The sequence below is a fragment of the Eschrichtius robustus genome, chromosome 20, assembly GCF_028021215.1.
Source record: "Eschrichtius robustus isolate mEscRob2 chromosome 20, mEscRob2.pri, whole genome shotgun sequence".
NCBI lineage: Eukaryota > Metazoa > Chordata > Mammalia > Artiodactyla > Eschrichtiidae > Eschrichtius > Eschrichtius robustus.
In genome coordinates, this window is record NC_090843.1 from 63,132,556 (window position 1) to 63,149,811 (window position 17,256).

A 17,256-nucleotide genomic window follows, 5' to 3' on the forward strand; every position below is an offset into this window, starting at 1 on the left:
CTGCTCAGGCCCGATCACCTTGCGCATCAGGCCGCGGAGCCCAGCTCTGCGCGCTGCCGATTGCTCGGCGGTCGGGGCCGAACGCGCTCGGGTGGCCTCGGCGGCGACTTGGCCCGGGGGGCGCTGGGCTCCGCGGAACTCTCCGGGCAATTTCCGATGCCCATGTCTTTGCTTCCTCTCTCTCCTTCCTTTCACCCCCGGAAAAAAAAAGTCCTAAATATAGCCGGTGGACTCGCTCACTCTTTTTTCTTTTACACTGGACTTTGCTAACCCGCAGGACAGGGACCATTTTTGTTAGGATTATCAAAAAAACAAAAAAAAAATTTTAAACCATGGCATTCACACCCAACCAGGCCTGAAGTTAACCATGTGGGAGCTACATTCGCCTGAACACGCACAAATCATAAACCACTATTCCCCTCCCCCCAAACCCACAGAAGTCCACAAACTCTAAGCCGCCTCCGGATAGGAGGGACTTCATTTCCCCCCGAAATAATGTGAATTTGAAGAAACCCTTCGGAGACACTAACATTTTCCCTGTCGCCTAAAAAAAAAAAAAAAAAGTCGGGCTAAGCTAACGCTCAGAAATATATTCTCATGTTTTAGAAGTTTAAAATAAACTTATAATAACTTAATGTAATTAAAAAACTACAGGTAGATAAATCACTTCCGAAGAAGGAGAGGGGAAAAGAGGACTGGAAAGAAAATTTCCCTGCGAGTATAAAAGGAGGAGGAAATCCTCTTCCTAAATTATTTTCCCCTCAGCCATTCTATAAGAAGATGTCTTAGCCTTGAGAGTTACCAGGAGGTCGCGCGGAGCACAGCTGGGCGCGGGGGCCCGGTGCGGGGCCGCAGGGTCACCCGAACCCTCCCGGGTCGCCGCCCCCTCTCTCGATCAGAGACCCTCACGGCCTACGGGCTTCCTCGGTGTGCTCCCGACGGAGGGGAACCGGGCCCGGGGCGGGACTGCGGGACTCGGGACACTACCTCGAGAGGGGACAGCGAGGGGACAGCGCAGCAGGGGGCCCGGGGCTTGGTGGTTCCGCCGCCCGCGCGGACCGGGAAAGTAGCGGGGGCAGCGCTCAGCCGGGTGCCGCGCGGGGGTCGGGATCGGAAGGAACGTTCTGTCCGGGAACCGCCCGGGGCCAGGCGTGGGAGGGCCGCTGGCCCCTCCGGGTCGCCGGCATCCAGAACTTCCTGAGTGCCACCGGGGTGACTGGAGCACCCGAGCTTCCAACCGGAACGCGGGGCAAGAATGCAGCAGAGCGCGGTTCCCGCCCCGCCCGGGAGGGTCACTTTGCGGAGGAAAACCCGGGAGAGAGGCTTGGAGTGGACTTGAAGTGCAACTCAGGGATCGATTTGCTCCGAGTTGACGTTTGACTTAGAAAAAAACATCGGTGGTAAAAAAAACAACACCTAATAATTCGTGTAACAGGTCAGCAAACCGAACCGTCTCCTAAATGAGGGCGAATGTTGGCTTTGATATTTATTCATGGGAAGGGAGAACACTTTCTTCACCTAACGTCCTCAACAGCCTCATATCCGGACAAAACTTTCTACACGTGACTTTCACACTCACTTTTCGACCAGGAAAATTTCCCGCAGCCTTTAACTCTCTGTTAATTTCTCCCTTCTTTCTCCCGACTTTTCTTTCCTCGGCACTTTGGGAAGCGAGGGAAGAATTTTTCCTGAGCATGGTTTACACCGACCCCAGTTAACCGGCAGCTGGAGAGAGATCAACTCCTGGCAAAGAATAAGAAGCAAAGACTTAAAAAAAATAAAAAAAATAAAAAGTTTGACAGCGATTTCCACTTAAACTTCCTAAACCGGTGCCAGCCCCGGAAGGGTCCCCCCTCCGAATCCCGGCGTGGGGTGGGCGGGCATCTCCGGCCTGACTCTCGCTCCTCCACTCCCCTCCCTATTTCTAACACACGCACACACCACGATTCCGCCCGCGAAACATCTGGATGGGGACTTGCGTCCCCGCACATGGACAACTGCAGCCAAGGCTGGCTCCTGGGGAGCAAGTGCGGAAGTGCGCGCGGAAGCCGGGGCGCAGCGCTAGGTCTCTCCAGCGTCCTTCCTTCCAGCTGCTCCTGTCACCAGCCCCTGGCTCCGCCCCTCGGAGCCCGCCCCTTGTCTCTCAGCCAATAGCAACCCCCGACTGCTCTCCACCGCCCCAAACCCTTTCCACACCCCCACGTTCCGTGAGCCGGTTGGCTGTCGAACCCTCAGCGGAGCGGCTGGATTTGCATGGTGCTCCGTGTTTCTGGTAGGTGGAGCGACCCGTCACTCCCGGTGGCCGGGCCCGCCCACTCTGCCTGGGTCCCCGGCTCTCTTCCTGCGCAGTTCTACTTTGCAGCCTCCGCGGGGAAGCGCCGGGGCTGCAGTCAAGGCTCGGTTCGCAGGACCGCGGGGAGGCAGCCCCGGCGAGCGGCAGTGCAGCGCGCACCGTTTGGAGGGGCCCGGGCGCGGGAGTGCGGCGCTCTGCTGGCCCCGAGCGCGGCGTCGCAGCCCCCGACCAGCAGTTGCCGCCACCCGACTTTCGCTCCAGTTACGGCTCCTCCGGGCAGCATGTCAAAAGCCGCCGCCGCTACAGCTGCCGCCGCCACCTGGGGAAGAGCAGCAGCAGCAGCGGCGGCCGCGGGCGCGCGGGGGCAATAAGCCGAACCACTCGGCGTCCAGGGAACTCTCTCCGCGCTCACGGCTCCGGCGGGACCCGCGCCATGTGCTGAGCCATGCCCCTCGCCGCGCCCGCGGGCAGCGCATGGGGCAGCGCCTGAGCGGCAGCCGATCCTGCCTCGATGTCCCCGGCCGGCTTCTGCCGCAGCCGCCGCCGCCCCCGCCACCGGTGAGAAGGAAGCTCGCGCTGCTCTTCGCCATGCTCTGCATCTGGCTCTACATGTTCCTGTACTCGTGCGCCGGCTCGTGCGCCGCCGCGCCCGGGCTGCTGCTGCTGGGCTCGGGGTCCCGCGCCGCCCACGCCCCGCCGGCCCTGGCCTCAGGTCGCGACGGACCTCCCTCGAGGCTGCCGTTCCCGGCGGCGCCAGCCACCCAGTTGGCTCCTGGCGGGGAGACGGCCGAGGGCGCCGCGAGCCAGGAAGAGCAGAGTCCCGAGGCGCCGGACTCCCCCAGCCCCATCTCTAGCTTCTTCAGCGGGTCCGGCAGCAAGCAGCTGCCGCAGGCCATCATCATCGGCGTGAAGAAGGGCGGCACGCGGGCGCTGCTCGAGTTCCTGCGCGTGCACCCCGACGTGCGCGCCGTGGGCGCCGAGCCCCACTTCTTCGACCGCAGCTACGACAAGGGCCTCGCCTGGTACCGGTGAGTTTCCCCGGCAGGGCCAGGGCTGGGGCCTGGGGCGCCAGCCGCGATCCCGACGGGGAGAGGAGGGAGACGTGGCATGTGTTGGTGGAAGTGACAAGGGTACAGCTTCGGACCACCGGGGTCCGGGAGGGGCCGAGCAGCGACCGCGCGGTGCTGGCCCGCAGCGCGGTACGTACGGGGTGCGCTGGGCTCCGCTCTCGCCACAGTCCGGAGAAACTTCTCGAGGAGCTCTGGGGGCTCAGCGGCCCACGGTGCCCTAAGATTAATCGGGCGATCTCTCCCAAAAGAAGGAGGGCAGTGACTGCGACGGTGCTCAGGGGAGCGCGCGACCCTCTAACTGTGGCCGCGGCCCAGACGAATCCAGCCAGCGTCGCTCGCATTTTATTTTTCCTCTCGGATCCGGGACGGTCTGCGCCCCGCCGGTCGCCGTCTCCGCCCCAGACCAACTTCTAGAGCAGCTTCTGCTGCCCAGATGGGGATGGGGTGAGAGCAACGCCGGCCTGCGGGAGCCGCGGGGAGTCTGTTCACTTTCCGAAGGGGGTCAGACCGGCTCGCGGCCGGGCAGCCTGGGCTCCGGAGGGTGAGCCGGCGGGCGCGCGGCGCGTGGAGCGGTGCTGGTCCCTGTCGGGCAAAGGCGCGCACTGCAGTCGGCGGGAGGCGCGCGGCTTTGAAGGCTTAGCGGCGCCCGGGACTCGGCCCTCCCGTTTCCGCCTCCCGGGCCGGGGTGCTGAGAGAGCCAGGGCAGGGAGGCGTGTCTCCGCGGGCCCTTGACACTTTGGGGTGCAAAGAATATTCGGGGCCTGTTGATTGAGAAATGTGGGTTGCCCAGAGGTCGGGGCTTCTGTAAAGTCGGTTCTCCGGTCGGGTTGTGGGTTCGGTTCCAAAGGGACAGGGGCCCCTCGGGGTCATAATCACGACCCCTGCTCAAGGCTTCCCGCAGTCTTTGGGGTGAGCCGTTGGGTCGCTCGAGTTTCCGGTGAGGCGCGGGTGGGCCCGCGGTCCAGACTCGGGCCTTGGGAAATCTCGTCGCCAACCAGGGGCCCGGCCACCGGTCCCCACCCCTTCTCCGCGGTCACCATCAACGAGCCCCGCAAACATGACTTCCTCGAGCCCCCGGCACCCCTCCAGGCCCAGCTAGCCTCCAAGAGGGTGGAGACTTCGGAAAACAAAAGGGGAGAGTCGAACCAAACCCCATTCCCTTTCCGCAGCCCCTCTTCGGGGACCGGGAGAGCTTGGAGGATAAAAGGGGGCTGACCGAGCGGATTAAAACCGCTCTCTTCCCAGCCTCGCCCTCCCCCTCCCTTTTGTCCTAATGTTTTTATTATTGTCAGGAGTTGCCCAAGTCTCGAGGTTTAGCCAGCCGTGACAGTCACCCTTCCCACTGTCCCCGGGCCCTCGACACCGGTTGTTGCGAATGGGGGCTCTGGAGCCCGAGCCTGGGTCCACGTCCCGGCCCTGGCAGCTGGCTTGTCGCGCGGGCCTCACTGCTCTCACCTGTGCAATGGGCGGCCCGGTTCTCCGACGCGCGGGTCAGGTGCCTGGCTGGCAGATGGGGGCCTCTCTAATTGCCAGCTATTGTCATCGATCGTATTGTTGTCATTATTTCTGCCACCACCGCTCCTCCTCCTCGGAGGGCGATGCCGGGGGCCGGGACGTCAGGCTGTAACTAGCGCCCGTCCAGGTAGAACCCACCGGAGGCCTGAGGCAGCCGGGGATTTTCTGAGATCAGACGTAGCGGGGGCCGGGCTGGGAGGAACTGGCAGGAAAAGAACTGAATCCTTAATGTCGGGCGGTTCTAGAAGCACCTGGGTTGGGCAGTGGAAGTCACCACAGGCAGATTCGCGGTCTCTTAGGTGGCCGCCCTCCACCTGCCACGTTCCTTTTGATTGACTCAATAACGCAGAATAAAGAACGAAGTCGCCCTGGAAAGTCTGGCCGCGCGCCTGCAGCGGGGAGCGCAGCCCGGGAGCTTCGGGCGGGCGGGACCGGCGCCCGGGGCCGCTCGCATCGCGGCCCGCGGGGCGGCTGGGCTTGGGGGGCGCTGGGGCTTGGCCGGGCTGCGGGGAGCGGGAAGTGCATCCTCCTCCGGAGCCACCTCCCTACCCTGATGATCCGGACTGTCTGGGCCCGGAGGCCCAGGGCCCGCGGCGGTGACCCCGTGGAGCGCGCGGCTGGAGGAGCGAACTGCAAACGCAGCGGCTCGCCCCCGAAGCTGCGATCCCGGGCTGCTCCAGCCGCGCCGGGCGTGGCCGCAGGGTTAGTGGGTTTTTGTTTTTGTTTTTGTTTTTGTTTAAGGAAAAAAGAATAAAAGAATCTTTTCAATGCCATCTGCTTAATTACAACTTTTAAATTAATTTAGAATATTCTGGGTGTCTGGGCAAATGTGTGGACTTAATTATTTTGAAGACGGCCGTTTTAACTTGAAAAACAGACACACCGGAGAAGAAGCCTGACCCAGAAGGCTTTTCCTAAAATCTGGTGTCCAGGGAACATCCTTCGCCCTCCTCCCCCCTCTCCCCAGAGTTCTGTCCTTTGGGCCCAGCCCAGCTGCTCGCCAGAGGTGCACTGCTCGGCTTCATCTGTGCAATCAGGCAGCAGATTGGAGAAGAGTATAAATAGTAATTAGCCAGAGTTGCAGTTCAGAAACAAGTAGTTAAAGGAAATCCTCAAAGCTAGAAAATAGGAGACAGGAGAGACATCTTGAAGGCGTTAAACAGCTTCGGGCACGGATGGTTGAATCCGAGGGTCAGCGTCGTCGTCGGTTGGAGAATGAGATCTTCTTGCCTATGTCTGAACGAGTGGTTAGTAAGTTTCATCGACTGATACGCAGCCCGGCTCCGGGCCTAACCAGTAACCCAGGGCCTGGGCGGATTTGCTTGAAGTCTCCCAGGTTGATTGTAGTTCCTTCCACGTGGCAGAACTAGACCCCATCAGCCCCAACGGGAGGGATCGCGGTGGGATGGAGCCCATCGTGGTGGCCACGCGGAGCTGACCCGCCACTGGCCAGAGGGTGGGCCGTTTGCCGCTGCCTTGCCCCGCTGCAAAAATCAGACGGTCCATCTGCCCTGGAACCCGAGTTTGTTTTAGCCTGGGATGAAAACTCTTCGGGGTTTACTTTTCCAGTTCATCACCCAGCTCACTCTTGAATCAGGCCTCCCGAACTGAGCAGGTACTTATGAGGACCCCACGGAGTGGCTTATGAGGACTTCCGTTTAAACGGGCCCTTACCTTCTGTTGCAGGGGGTGATGGTGTCTGAGAAACAGACGCCAGTGGTTCAGGAGAACCTCACACATACCAAGATGGAGAAACACCCACCCGGTACATTTAGGCTTTCAACATTGATTTAAACTCTGAATGGTCTAAAATTAAGTATATACATTCTTTAATAAGTTTCTCTTTTTGATTTGGCTTAAGTTTGGTAGATTTTCACAAATTTAATGAGCTCAGTTTGAGATTTAAGTTAGCCAAATATTGTGTAATTACTATTTTTTTATATAGAAATATTCCTTAGACTTTACAGTGGCAGAAACTCCTTCCCCACCTTGACTGTCTTTTCCATTTTTGGTTGTACAAACTAAGCTGACACTTTAATGCTGTGGCCACATGAAAAAAAAAGTGCTGTGTGTGTGTGAGTGTGGTTTAATAATCTTGGTAGCTAACACTTACTGAATGTTTTCCCTATGTGCCAGGCACTGTTTCAAGTTTTACAGGATTAGCAGATTTAATCCTCATTACCATCCTGTGAAGTAGGTACTTTTACAGATGAAGAAGCACAGGCCCAGAGAGGTTAAGCAACTGGCCCAGGATCTCACAGCTAGAAAGTGGCAAAGCTGATACACCAACCCAGGCAGTCCTGCTCCAGAGGTCACTCTGGGCCATTCTCCCTTGCTTAAATGACGGAACATGATGTTGGTCATATATGATGAATTCAAAACTGAGCTGTTGGGGGTTTTTTTGTGTTTTTGTTTTTTGGTTTTTTTTTTTTGAGTTTTCTATTACACCTCCAGTGACCTCAGTGAAGGTTGCTCACTTTGTCATTTACTTTAAAAGAAGACCAGCTCCAGAACAGGATAGTGAGGGCATCCAAAGTTAGTTTATAACCAGAGTGAGGATAATTACATCACCATGGCAGTTTCCTTTCTCTGCCTGCACAGGACAGTGAGAATCAATGGAGTCATTAAAATGACAAAAATATCCTCAAGTATAAAGGCTGAGAAAACATGGCAAGGGTCCCCACGGAGAGTAAATATATTCTCTTCTATTTGTCCTTTTTAAGGCTGAGAGACATGGGAGAATACAGGGTTAAATGAGATGTTCCAAAAGCTCTTGGAATGAATTTATTCATTTAAAAAAGTACAGTGCTTCAAATCAAGACTGAAAACTTGTATTTATTAACCAGAAGACAATTACAAAAATTACAACTAACACTTGGATAGAGCTCTTTAGAATTAGAATCTAAAACCCAGTAACTTCTGAAATCTCTGTCTCAAAAGAGAACTTTCCCTACATTTTAAATTTAACAAATGCTGAGAAAACTAATTTCTCCCCTCTTTTCCTACTCTATTTCTAAAAACTTGGTGGCAAAGACTGTTTCAGTCTTCCCTAAGGGAAATTTAAGATAAGATCTGATTGGGGATAATCCTTTTTGAAGTAATTGCATTTTTTCAGTCCAGGAGTTTAAATCAAGTATGCAGCTCACTTCAGGCTGCTGGGTGAAGATCAAAAATCTACATTTATATGCAACAATTTGAAATACAAACCATCATGTTACAAAGCTGTCAAGATTTATTAGCAAGACAGTGTAGCATGTGTTGGACTCTGTTTTCAATTAGGCACCTAAATTAGACCATAAAATGGTTGATTAATCTTTTACAAGTTGAGGGGAAAATATAACATAAATTAACCTAATCATAAGTGTTTTCCCAGATGCTCTGAGTTAATAAAATAGTCAATATTAAATAGCAACCTATTTGTTTTAGGTGAATAAAATGCTGAAGTGCATGAATTAAATTACACTTATCTTCCAGATGATATGCTATTATTGAACAGGTCTCTAAAAATCAGGTTGCAGCCCATGTCTTAAAAAATAAATATCAAAATAGAATACTGCAATTTGACTAAGCTACTAAACTAGATTTTGCTTTTTTAATGGAGCCTGATTATTGAAAATTTACAATTTAATATAGACTAATATTTATAAAGGATATTTTTCCCAGCTAAAGTTGTATTACTTGCCATTTTAAAGTGAGCTGTCACAGCTTCTGTTTTTTTCTGGTTTGGTGTGTTTATTTTTTGTCTGAAGAAAAGCTTTTAGATAGTTTGAAAAATCAATATGTCACAAAAAACCTCATTTCAAATATCTATGCTGATGTACCTTTTCGTTGAAAACATTGTAGAACATAAGGTTTTCTGATTATATAAGATAAGCCTTTGAATCACTAAAATTATTTAGAATTAAAAGCACACCAGGAATTAAAAAAAAAAAAAAAAGATTCATCAGTCGGTTAGTGTTATGAATCAAGGAAGTGGCATTTATTTAAAGCTTCAGGACTGAAATACGTGACCAAGGCTTCCTGCTCACCGCTTTCTATGTCAGTAGTTTTTCAATACTTTATGCTCTCAATTCTATGAACATGGAAATTAAGTTGATTGACAGAAACACAAAAAGTCCACTCTAAAAGGCACAGCATAATGAGCACTTCCTTTGCTGTGAATAGACTTAGTTTCCAGATAGGGTGCTACCTCTCTCTTTTAACAGTCAGTGATTTCAGACAGTAAGGGAAATTTCAGTGCTAGGCTGTCGAGATAGTCAGGAATCCCAGCAAAATGAATTCCCCAAGTATGTGCCGTATTTTCAAGGGTAATGAGTACAATATGCTACCTACCTCAAATGAAAACATTTACCATGACCGAAAAGAAATAAGATACTGATATCTTTGAAAACTATTCGGGAGTAGAGCATGAAACATTAAAAAAATATATATTTAAAAGATTACCTTGTTAGAGCTCTCCTATTCCTCTCAAACTATACCAAAATAAAACTAACATCAAATAAAACTGGTATTAGCATATGTTCCTTTCTCTTTCTGATTTTAGATTTGGGGAAAAGTTTAGGATGTGAGGAGCAATTACTAGCCTACTAATGTGATAATAAATAATTTTCATTCCAGCCAAGAGACTGTGTGAAAATACTGCTAGTGCTAATAATATCCCCCATTAATTTTCTCTGTACATAGATAAGAGTGACATTGGTTTCCTTTATATTATATCTGAAATTATTCCTTTAAATACACATTTCTGTGACTTGAAAAATATTAAAAATAGCCTAAGTTACTGGGGCATTAAGAAAATGTGCTTCATTTTGTCCTGGATGAAGCATTTTAAAATAGCAAAGTTGGAATGCAGTTTGTTGCCTCTCAAAGAGAGCTGCTTTTAAAAATTAGGAGTCCAGATCTGGGGAGAGGGAGCTGGTATAAAGAGTACTGCCAGCAAGGCATTTATATTTTCTACCTGCATTTTAAAAGTATGTATGTGTGTATACACATACGTATTCACTGTGACTTTAAGTTGATACATTTGTTACAGAACAGATAAACTCTTGGCATAAAATACTTTTGTCCCTAAGTACCTATAGCAAATGTGTTAAAATAAGACTCTGGTTTTGTAAATTGCGTTTCAGCCCAAGCTAGACTGTTTTGTGCCAAGGGGTCACTTTTAAACCCCTCTGACTAGATTGTGAATGATTCCATGTGCGTTCAGCAAGCAACTTGGGGGCACATGATTCAGAATCCCTGTTTTTTCCCCAGATCTTTGCCGCACAATACTTAACAGGGTTACACTTACTTAGAAACCCACAAAATGCTGAAAGATGGTTCTGGGCAATACGAAGCTTGGGGCAACAAATGGAGAGTGAAAAAAACCCCGCACATACACAGTGGCTTAAGAGAAGTAGAAGAAGCAGATTTTTCACGCACACTCGACGTAATGAATGGGGGCAGGAGGGAGGCACTGGTGACAGAAGTGTCCAACATGGCCCAGCAGGCGCGACGGGCCACGTGTCTGCTCTCTGGCAGCCAGAGGGGCGTCCGCGCGGACCCGCGGCTCTGGAAGGGTGGGCGACGCGCACCCGAGGGCGCGGGACATGCTCCGCAGCGGGCATGCCTCGGGGACCAGTCAGCACGGCCCCTGGGTCGCGTGGGACACCCGCATCTGGTCCGAGGAGGCAGATGGCGGTGCCGCCTCGTGTCGGGGGCGGGGCCAGCGGCCTGGCTGCCCCTCCGCTCCGCGGGTCGCCAGCCGCGACCACGTGACCAGCCGAGCCCCGCGCTCCCGCCTCACCTGTTGGGCGCAGCTGGGCCCGGCATCCCGCGCTCGCAGAGGGTGATGCCGGCGGGCCCGGCTCCGCGCTGATTGGCCCTAGCAGCTGTCAGGAGACCAATGGCAGCCCGTCTGCATGATGGCCCCGCCCAGAGGGGCGGGCAGAGGGGCGCGCCCCGCCCGGGCCAGGCCGGGCTTACCAGCTGCTGCGCATCCTTTCCGGGAGGCGAGCGGATGCTGAGCCGCTCTCCAAGGCCGGCTTATCTGCTGATCTCTGTGTCTCTTCTCTGAAAGTTTGCCTCTGTTGGGTGGAGCAGTGAGGACGGAGTCAGACTCTCCCGTCCCTGCAACCGTGGCGTCGGATGTGGGTCTGAATGAATGAATTCTTCAGAGCCGGACGTGGAAGCTTTGTCTTTTTAGGGTCTTATTTTGGGCGCGGAAGAGGGTGGGGTCAGTTTTCAATCAGCACGTTTCTTTTCTTTCTCCCCCTCCGCCCCTTAGCCCCCCCTCCTCACCTTTTTCTCTTTTGCGGAAAGAAATATATAATCCTCAATTCACCCACTTCTATAAAGGGTACTCAAAATGCGATTTAGCAAAAATTAAATAGATAACCCAAAATAGGTTAGTTCCCATAATGTGACCCGTTAAGTGACGGGATGAAGAGAAAAAGTGGGAAAGAGTCCGACGGATCGGAGAGGAGGGAAAGGAAAAGCAAATAATTCTCAGCCCCCTTCCGATTCCTGAATCTCCGCTCGACTGAGACCGGGGGCCCGTCCCTCCGCAGCCCGTCCCCGCTGCTCCCCTAGGGTCCTCGAAGACACGCACTCCCGGGGCGCCCGCCCTCTTTCCCTCTGCCCCTACCCAGAGTGGTAACGCATGGCTCCCGGGGCAACCTGGAAGCCGCCTTTCTGCTCCCCCAGCTTGGGGGAGGGGGCACTGACCAGCTGACCCTCCCCTAGTGCTGTCCAGGCAGAATCCCAGCCCGAAAATGCCTCTTCTCGGGGTGGGCTTTACAGGGTGGCGTTGAGAGTTCTGCTGTGGATTTGGATGAGGCAGCCTTGTCCAACGGAAGTTTTTTCGGAGGTGCAGGAGATGACCTGTCTTAAAAGGGCAGGAAGCTCACTTAAGATATTGCTTGTTGCTGCAGGAGATGTTGAAGAAATGCAGGATTTGGTCCCCATGTTCATTAAAGTAGTCTCCCTGGGGGAGACGACACACCCAGCCAACAATTAGAGAACAGTAACCTCCAGATCACTCCTGGTGCCTGCCCCACCCCCCAGCGGAAAGGCGTCTCCCTCCCCATCCTCACCCCTCTGGCTGGAAACCCGTCCTGGCTCAGCCCAACCATTCCTCTCACGTGTGCTGGTCCTTGGGTCCCTGGTGCCCTCCATCTGACTTCCAGCCTCCAGACACTTAGTATATGTTGGTGCTGCCAGTTAACACAGATACACGAAGAAGTAAACATCGTGTCCCACCGAAGAGCTTTTACAGATAGATGCCCAAATGTGTGTGGTAGGGGTGGGAGAGCAAGGTAGGGAGGTCTCATCACTTTGTCATTGATTTGAAATACTTAATGGAGGAAGGGAAAGGTGACCAAAGTCTTTTTCTGTAGTCAGTCATTCTTATAAATCGCGTTGACCTTTTTTTTTTTTTTTTTTTTTAACCTATTCCAGCAAGGATTTGTTGAGCACTTAGCTTTTAAAAATATATAAAGTTGGGCTTCCCTGGTGGCGCAGTGGTTGAGAATCCGCCTGCCAATGCAGGGGACACGGGTTCGAGCCCTGGTCTGGGAGGATCCCACATGCCGCGGAGCAACTGGGCCCGTGAGCCACAACTACTGAGCCTGCGCGTCTGGAGCCTGTGCTCCGCAACAAGAGAGACCGCGATGAATAGTGGCCCCTGCTTGCCACAACTAGAGGAAGCCCTCGCATAGAAACGAAGACCCAACACAGCCTAAATAAATAAATAAATAAATACTAAATTTATTTAAAAAAATATATATATATAAAGTTTATTTTTTTAGAGCACTTTTCGATTCACAGCAAAATTGAAAAGACAGAGTTCCCATATATGTCCTGCTTCTCACAGACACAGCTTCCCTGCTTTCAGCCTAAAGCCCCAGAGCCGCACATTTGTTACCATTGATGAACCTACACTGCTCACCACTGTCGTCCGAAATCCATAGTTTACATCAGGGTTCACGCCTGATGTTACACATCTTATGGCTTTTGACAAATAAATAATGACACGTATCCATCATTATAGTGTCATACGGAAAGTATCATTGCCCTAAAAATGCCCTGTTTGAGCACTTACTTTTAGCAAGGGCTCTCCCGGGCAGCACTTGAGGTCCCAAGGAGGTTCAAGAGATGTGAACTTGTCCTTGAGGTGCCCCGTTAGTCGGTGAACTAAACTCTACAGGCTCAAAGAGGTCTCAAAGCAAGTCCGGCACTGGCTAAAAATAACCACTAGTCCTGCTGAACCACTAATACATCTAAAAACCATTTTAAGGAGATGAGAGTGCATGTGATAAAATATTCAATAGTCAAAATTAAGAAATGTGATTTTGTATTTTATTTTCCGGGAACCTTCCAGAGAGAGAGCTAAGGAGAAGAAGGAAGGAGAGGGAATGTCAGTTACTAGGTGATGTAATAGGAAAAAAGATAGCTCCGCCTTAGCGAGTGAGGCCTGTGGTGTGCAGGCCAGTGGCCAGCGTGCATTTCATCTTAGCAGTGATACTTCCTGTGTGATTTTCCGCATTCTGCAGAGGAGGAAAGGGGAGCTCACAGAGATGGCCAAGGTCATGCAGCTGTATCTGTAGGTGGCTTAGCCTCCTGAACCCAGTGCCTCCCTGAGGGCCCTTCAAACTCTACAACATGGAGCTTCTCTCTGTGGCTGAAATGTGACATGATGTTCCTTCTGGACCAGTTTAAGCCATGTCTTTTGTTGTTTCTTTCCTCCCCCGAAACACAGACTTTTCCATATAAAATATCCCCAAGATTATAGTTTTTTCTCTCTTTTTCTGTCCCAACTTACACTCACTCTCTGCCCCGTCTCTGTTGCAAGGATGTCTGCACTGAGGCTGGTAGTTTTCATGCCCGTCACCCCTGCACCGACCCGGGGCTCTGGCATCATCCCTGGAGCCCTTCCTCCCGAGATGGGATCTGTATATTTGATGCCCCTTTTCTGACCTCAGCTCCCTCCATCTCCTCGTCTGCCAGCCCATCTCTCCTCTCACCTGTCACTGGAAGCCACCCTGCCATGAGCAGGACACTCAGATTCTTAGTTCTCAAGATGATACTGAAACCCTCTCCACTCACTTTGTATGGTCTCTTCATCTGCTGTGTCATCTGACACCCTAAACACCCTCTCCCCCCGCTGTGCAGACACCCACTTTGGTAGTGTCCCCAGCAGCTGGCAGGAGAAGGTCTTATCCCAGAGCAGCCCTGGCCCACTGAGTTCCTACCCTCGCCCAGAACTCGGACCTTATAGCTCGCCAACCCTGCTGGTCACCAGCCCTGACCCATGCCAGGAGCCCCGTGTGCGCTGGTCCTTATGATGATGTCCTCTAACTTCAGGCATCGGTTAACATGTCTCTCCACACACAGGGAGAAACTCCAGACAAATCGCAGCATCTGTAGGAATTCCACTGGTTCAGTCACCTCTCGGCGTGGCCTTAATTTCTACTTTGCCCAAGACTTCCCTCCATCATTTCCAGGAAGTGCTGTATTCTCTCTTTTCTATATTATTTGAAGAAAATACAGACCATGTTATTTTACCTATATATCTGGCCTATATGTATGTATTTTAGTAAAGTTTTATTCACATGCCTATAAAAAAGTGTACCAATCAGAAGTGTGCACCCTGATGAAGTTTCACAGCCCGCATCCCCATGTAACAGGCGTTCCAGAGTCCCCAGAGCCGTGCCTAAGATCCCTTCCAAATACCGTCCCTGTCCCAAGGATAACCACTCTCCTACCTTTTACCACCACGGATTAGTTTGCCTGTTGTTGGACTTAATATAAATGAAATCCTTGACTGAATATTTGTAAGGTGTTAAAAACATGCAAATTCATTGCCAATATTGACAGATTTGGAGATTTCACATACAAGTGCAGATTTTCTGGGGTTTTTTAAATTTGTATTTTATATTGGAGTATAGTTGATTAACAATGTTGTGTTAGTTTCAGGCATACAGCAAAGTGATTCAGTTATATACATGTATCTATTCTTTTTAAAATTCTTTTCCCATTTAAGTTATTACAGAGCATTGAGCGGAGTTCCCTGTGCTCTATAGTAGGTCCTTGGATTTTTAATATAGCAGGGTGTACATGTCAATCCCAAACTCCCTATCCCTCCTCCCTGCCACCCACCCGCCGCCACCCTGATTTTCTTTTTTTGATAAGGGATCTGACAGTTCTAGGCCTGCCTTTCTCATGGCAGCAGCTGGCTGGGGCTGGAGAACAGCTGTGTCTGACTGGGGGCATCTTCTCTTCCTTGGACACAGTTTCCACTGTTCCTTATTGTCTCACACTTGGCCTGCTTTGCTCATTTGTCACCTGCCTGGTCCAGCTCAATGCCAGACAGTGGGGGGCTACAACCTGTCCCCCCTTCCTTCAGGTGTGTGCTGTTTCAGGATTGAATTTCCTCATGGACATTCTCGTCCGACGTTGGCATTAGCCTCTTTTCGACTTGACTTAGTTTTCATTTTACACCTCTGTAGGGGTCCTGGGAGAGGAAGCGCGGAGCTCTGTTGGCTGGGTGCCATTTCGAGTCAGAATCACCATCATCAATGATTTTTAATGGATGTTTCTCCTATTTACAATTTTTTTTTAGTTCTTTAACAGACTCTTCTTCCTTGTGGCCTCCTCTTGTCGGCAACCCTTAGGGTCAGCTCCTTGCTACGGACACTCTGTGACCTCGAGCAAGTCACTTTATCTCTTTGGTGTCAACACCCACGCTGATCTATCCCCTGCCCAGTGAGTTCATTGATCAGGGCCTTGGATTTTGTAGCCACGTCAAAGGACTTATAATAGCTTCAAACGCCTACTCTCAGGCCTTATCTTTATCTCCTCGAGGACCCTTGGCAGGTGGTCCACAGATCACACTTTGAGAAGCACTGTCTCAAGTTTCTTCAGTGGAAGAAAGTTCTGAAAGATTAATAGGTGATGTAGAAAAAATGGTTCCATGTTAGCACATTAAAGGCCCTGATAAGTACTGTAACCAAAGAAAAACCTCCAAATCTGTTTAATTGTGTTGAACCTAGCGTTTCCCCCAGTACAGAATCCTCTTTTCTTTCAATGCCGACTGATAACCCGAGGAGGGGTGTTTGTTTGTCGAATGCCGGTGTGGGGCACGTTATCAGACCAGGTCTCCAAGGTCACTTGCAGTTCAAGAGTTTGACCCCTGACCCTGGGCTCTGTCTCTCCACCTTTACCCCTTGGAACAGGCCTCCCCTTCTCTTTTTTTTTTTTTTTTTTTGGCCGCTCGGCATGTGGGATCTTAGTTCCCGGACCAGGGATTGAATCCTCACCCCCCGCAGTGGAAGCGCAGAGTCTTAACCACTGGACCGCCAGGGAAGTCCCAGCCGCCCCTTCTTATTGGCAGTTAGATCCCATACTTGTGCCACTGGGACATCACCTCAAATGTATTGTGTCTGCACCCCCTTTGCTCCTGGGATGATGGGTGAGAATTTCAAGCTGGGTCTTGCTACGAGCTTCTTTAGCTGGGCTTCCGGAAACGAAGGAAACTTTCAGATTAGGTGTCGCTGGGAAAGGAGATGAGTGGAACCTTTTACAGAGAGAGGTGGGGGATTAGTTTACCTATTTGTACAAAACTTAAGTTACAGGAGAATCTGGATTTCCCCTCCACGCACTCTGCTTGCTTGAACGATCTTGTTATCTCCTGACACACTTAGCAAGGACCCTTCCTCGTATTTGGCGAAATCCGAACTCCTGTTTGTGTGGCCCCCTCACCTCGCTTCTGGGTCTGGGGGTGTGTCTGGCCAAGGTGTTTCCCACGGTCTGGAGGTGAACAGTTTCACACCAGAGTGGGGTCCTGGATGGTGCACTCTCGACTAGTTTTTCATTCTTATCACACTTCCTCTCCTATAAAGTTACGTATCTTTTACCAGGACACTTAATACCCACCTTCTCTTCCTACGGGGCCTGTGAACGTCAGGCAGTAACGACGCGGCCTTCTCGCCAAGTCGTGACCAGAGCGTCTAGATGGCGGTCCTAATGGGATACCGTGGAGTCTACCGTTCCTTCCTCCGTGATTTAATTTCATCCACCAGACAGTCTGGAACAACTGGGATGGGCCAAGCAGTATGAAAGCACTTGGGAGAATCAGATATTAACCCGTTATCAGACGCCTCAAGGAGCTCACGATCTTGCTCAAGGGGCCATAGTGAGAGATAATATAGAACAAAGTGAGAAATGCCATGGGAGCAGAGAGAAGGGGGCCCAAAGGAGAGGTCACTGTTGAGCTGGGCTTTGACGTATGGATAGGAGTTGGCTGGCTGATTGTCCCAGAAAGCTGATAAAAGGATTCAGGGCAGAGCAGCTCTGTGGGAAAGGCCCAGAGCAAGCTCTGGCCAAGTGATGGGGACATGC

The 17,256-nt window shown here is 51.4% G+C and overlaps 1 protein-coding gene across 1 annotated transcript in view; it reads left to right on the top strand.

Moving 5' to 3' along the window:
• Nucleotides 1-2,767: 2,767 nt before the first annotated feature.
• Nucleotides 2,768-17,256, top strand: part of LOC137755270 (heparan sulfate glucosamine 3-O-sulfotransferase 3B1) — a 41,338-nt gene continuing 26,849 nt past the window's right edge. Inside the window, exon 1 of the mRNA XM_068531347.1 lies at nucleotides 2,768-3,321. Within this exon, the coding sequence (XP_068387448.1) occupies nucleotides 2,768-3,321 (554 nt within the window). The remainder of the gene's footprint in view (nucleotides 3,322-17,256) is intronic.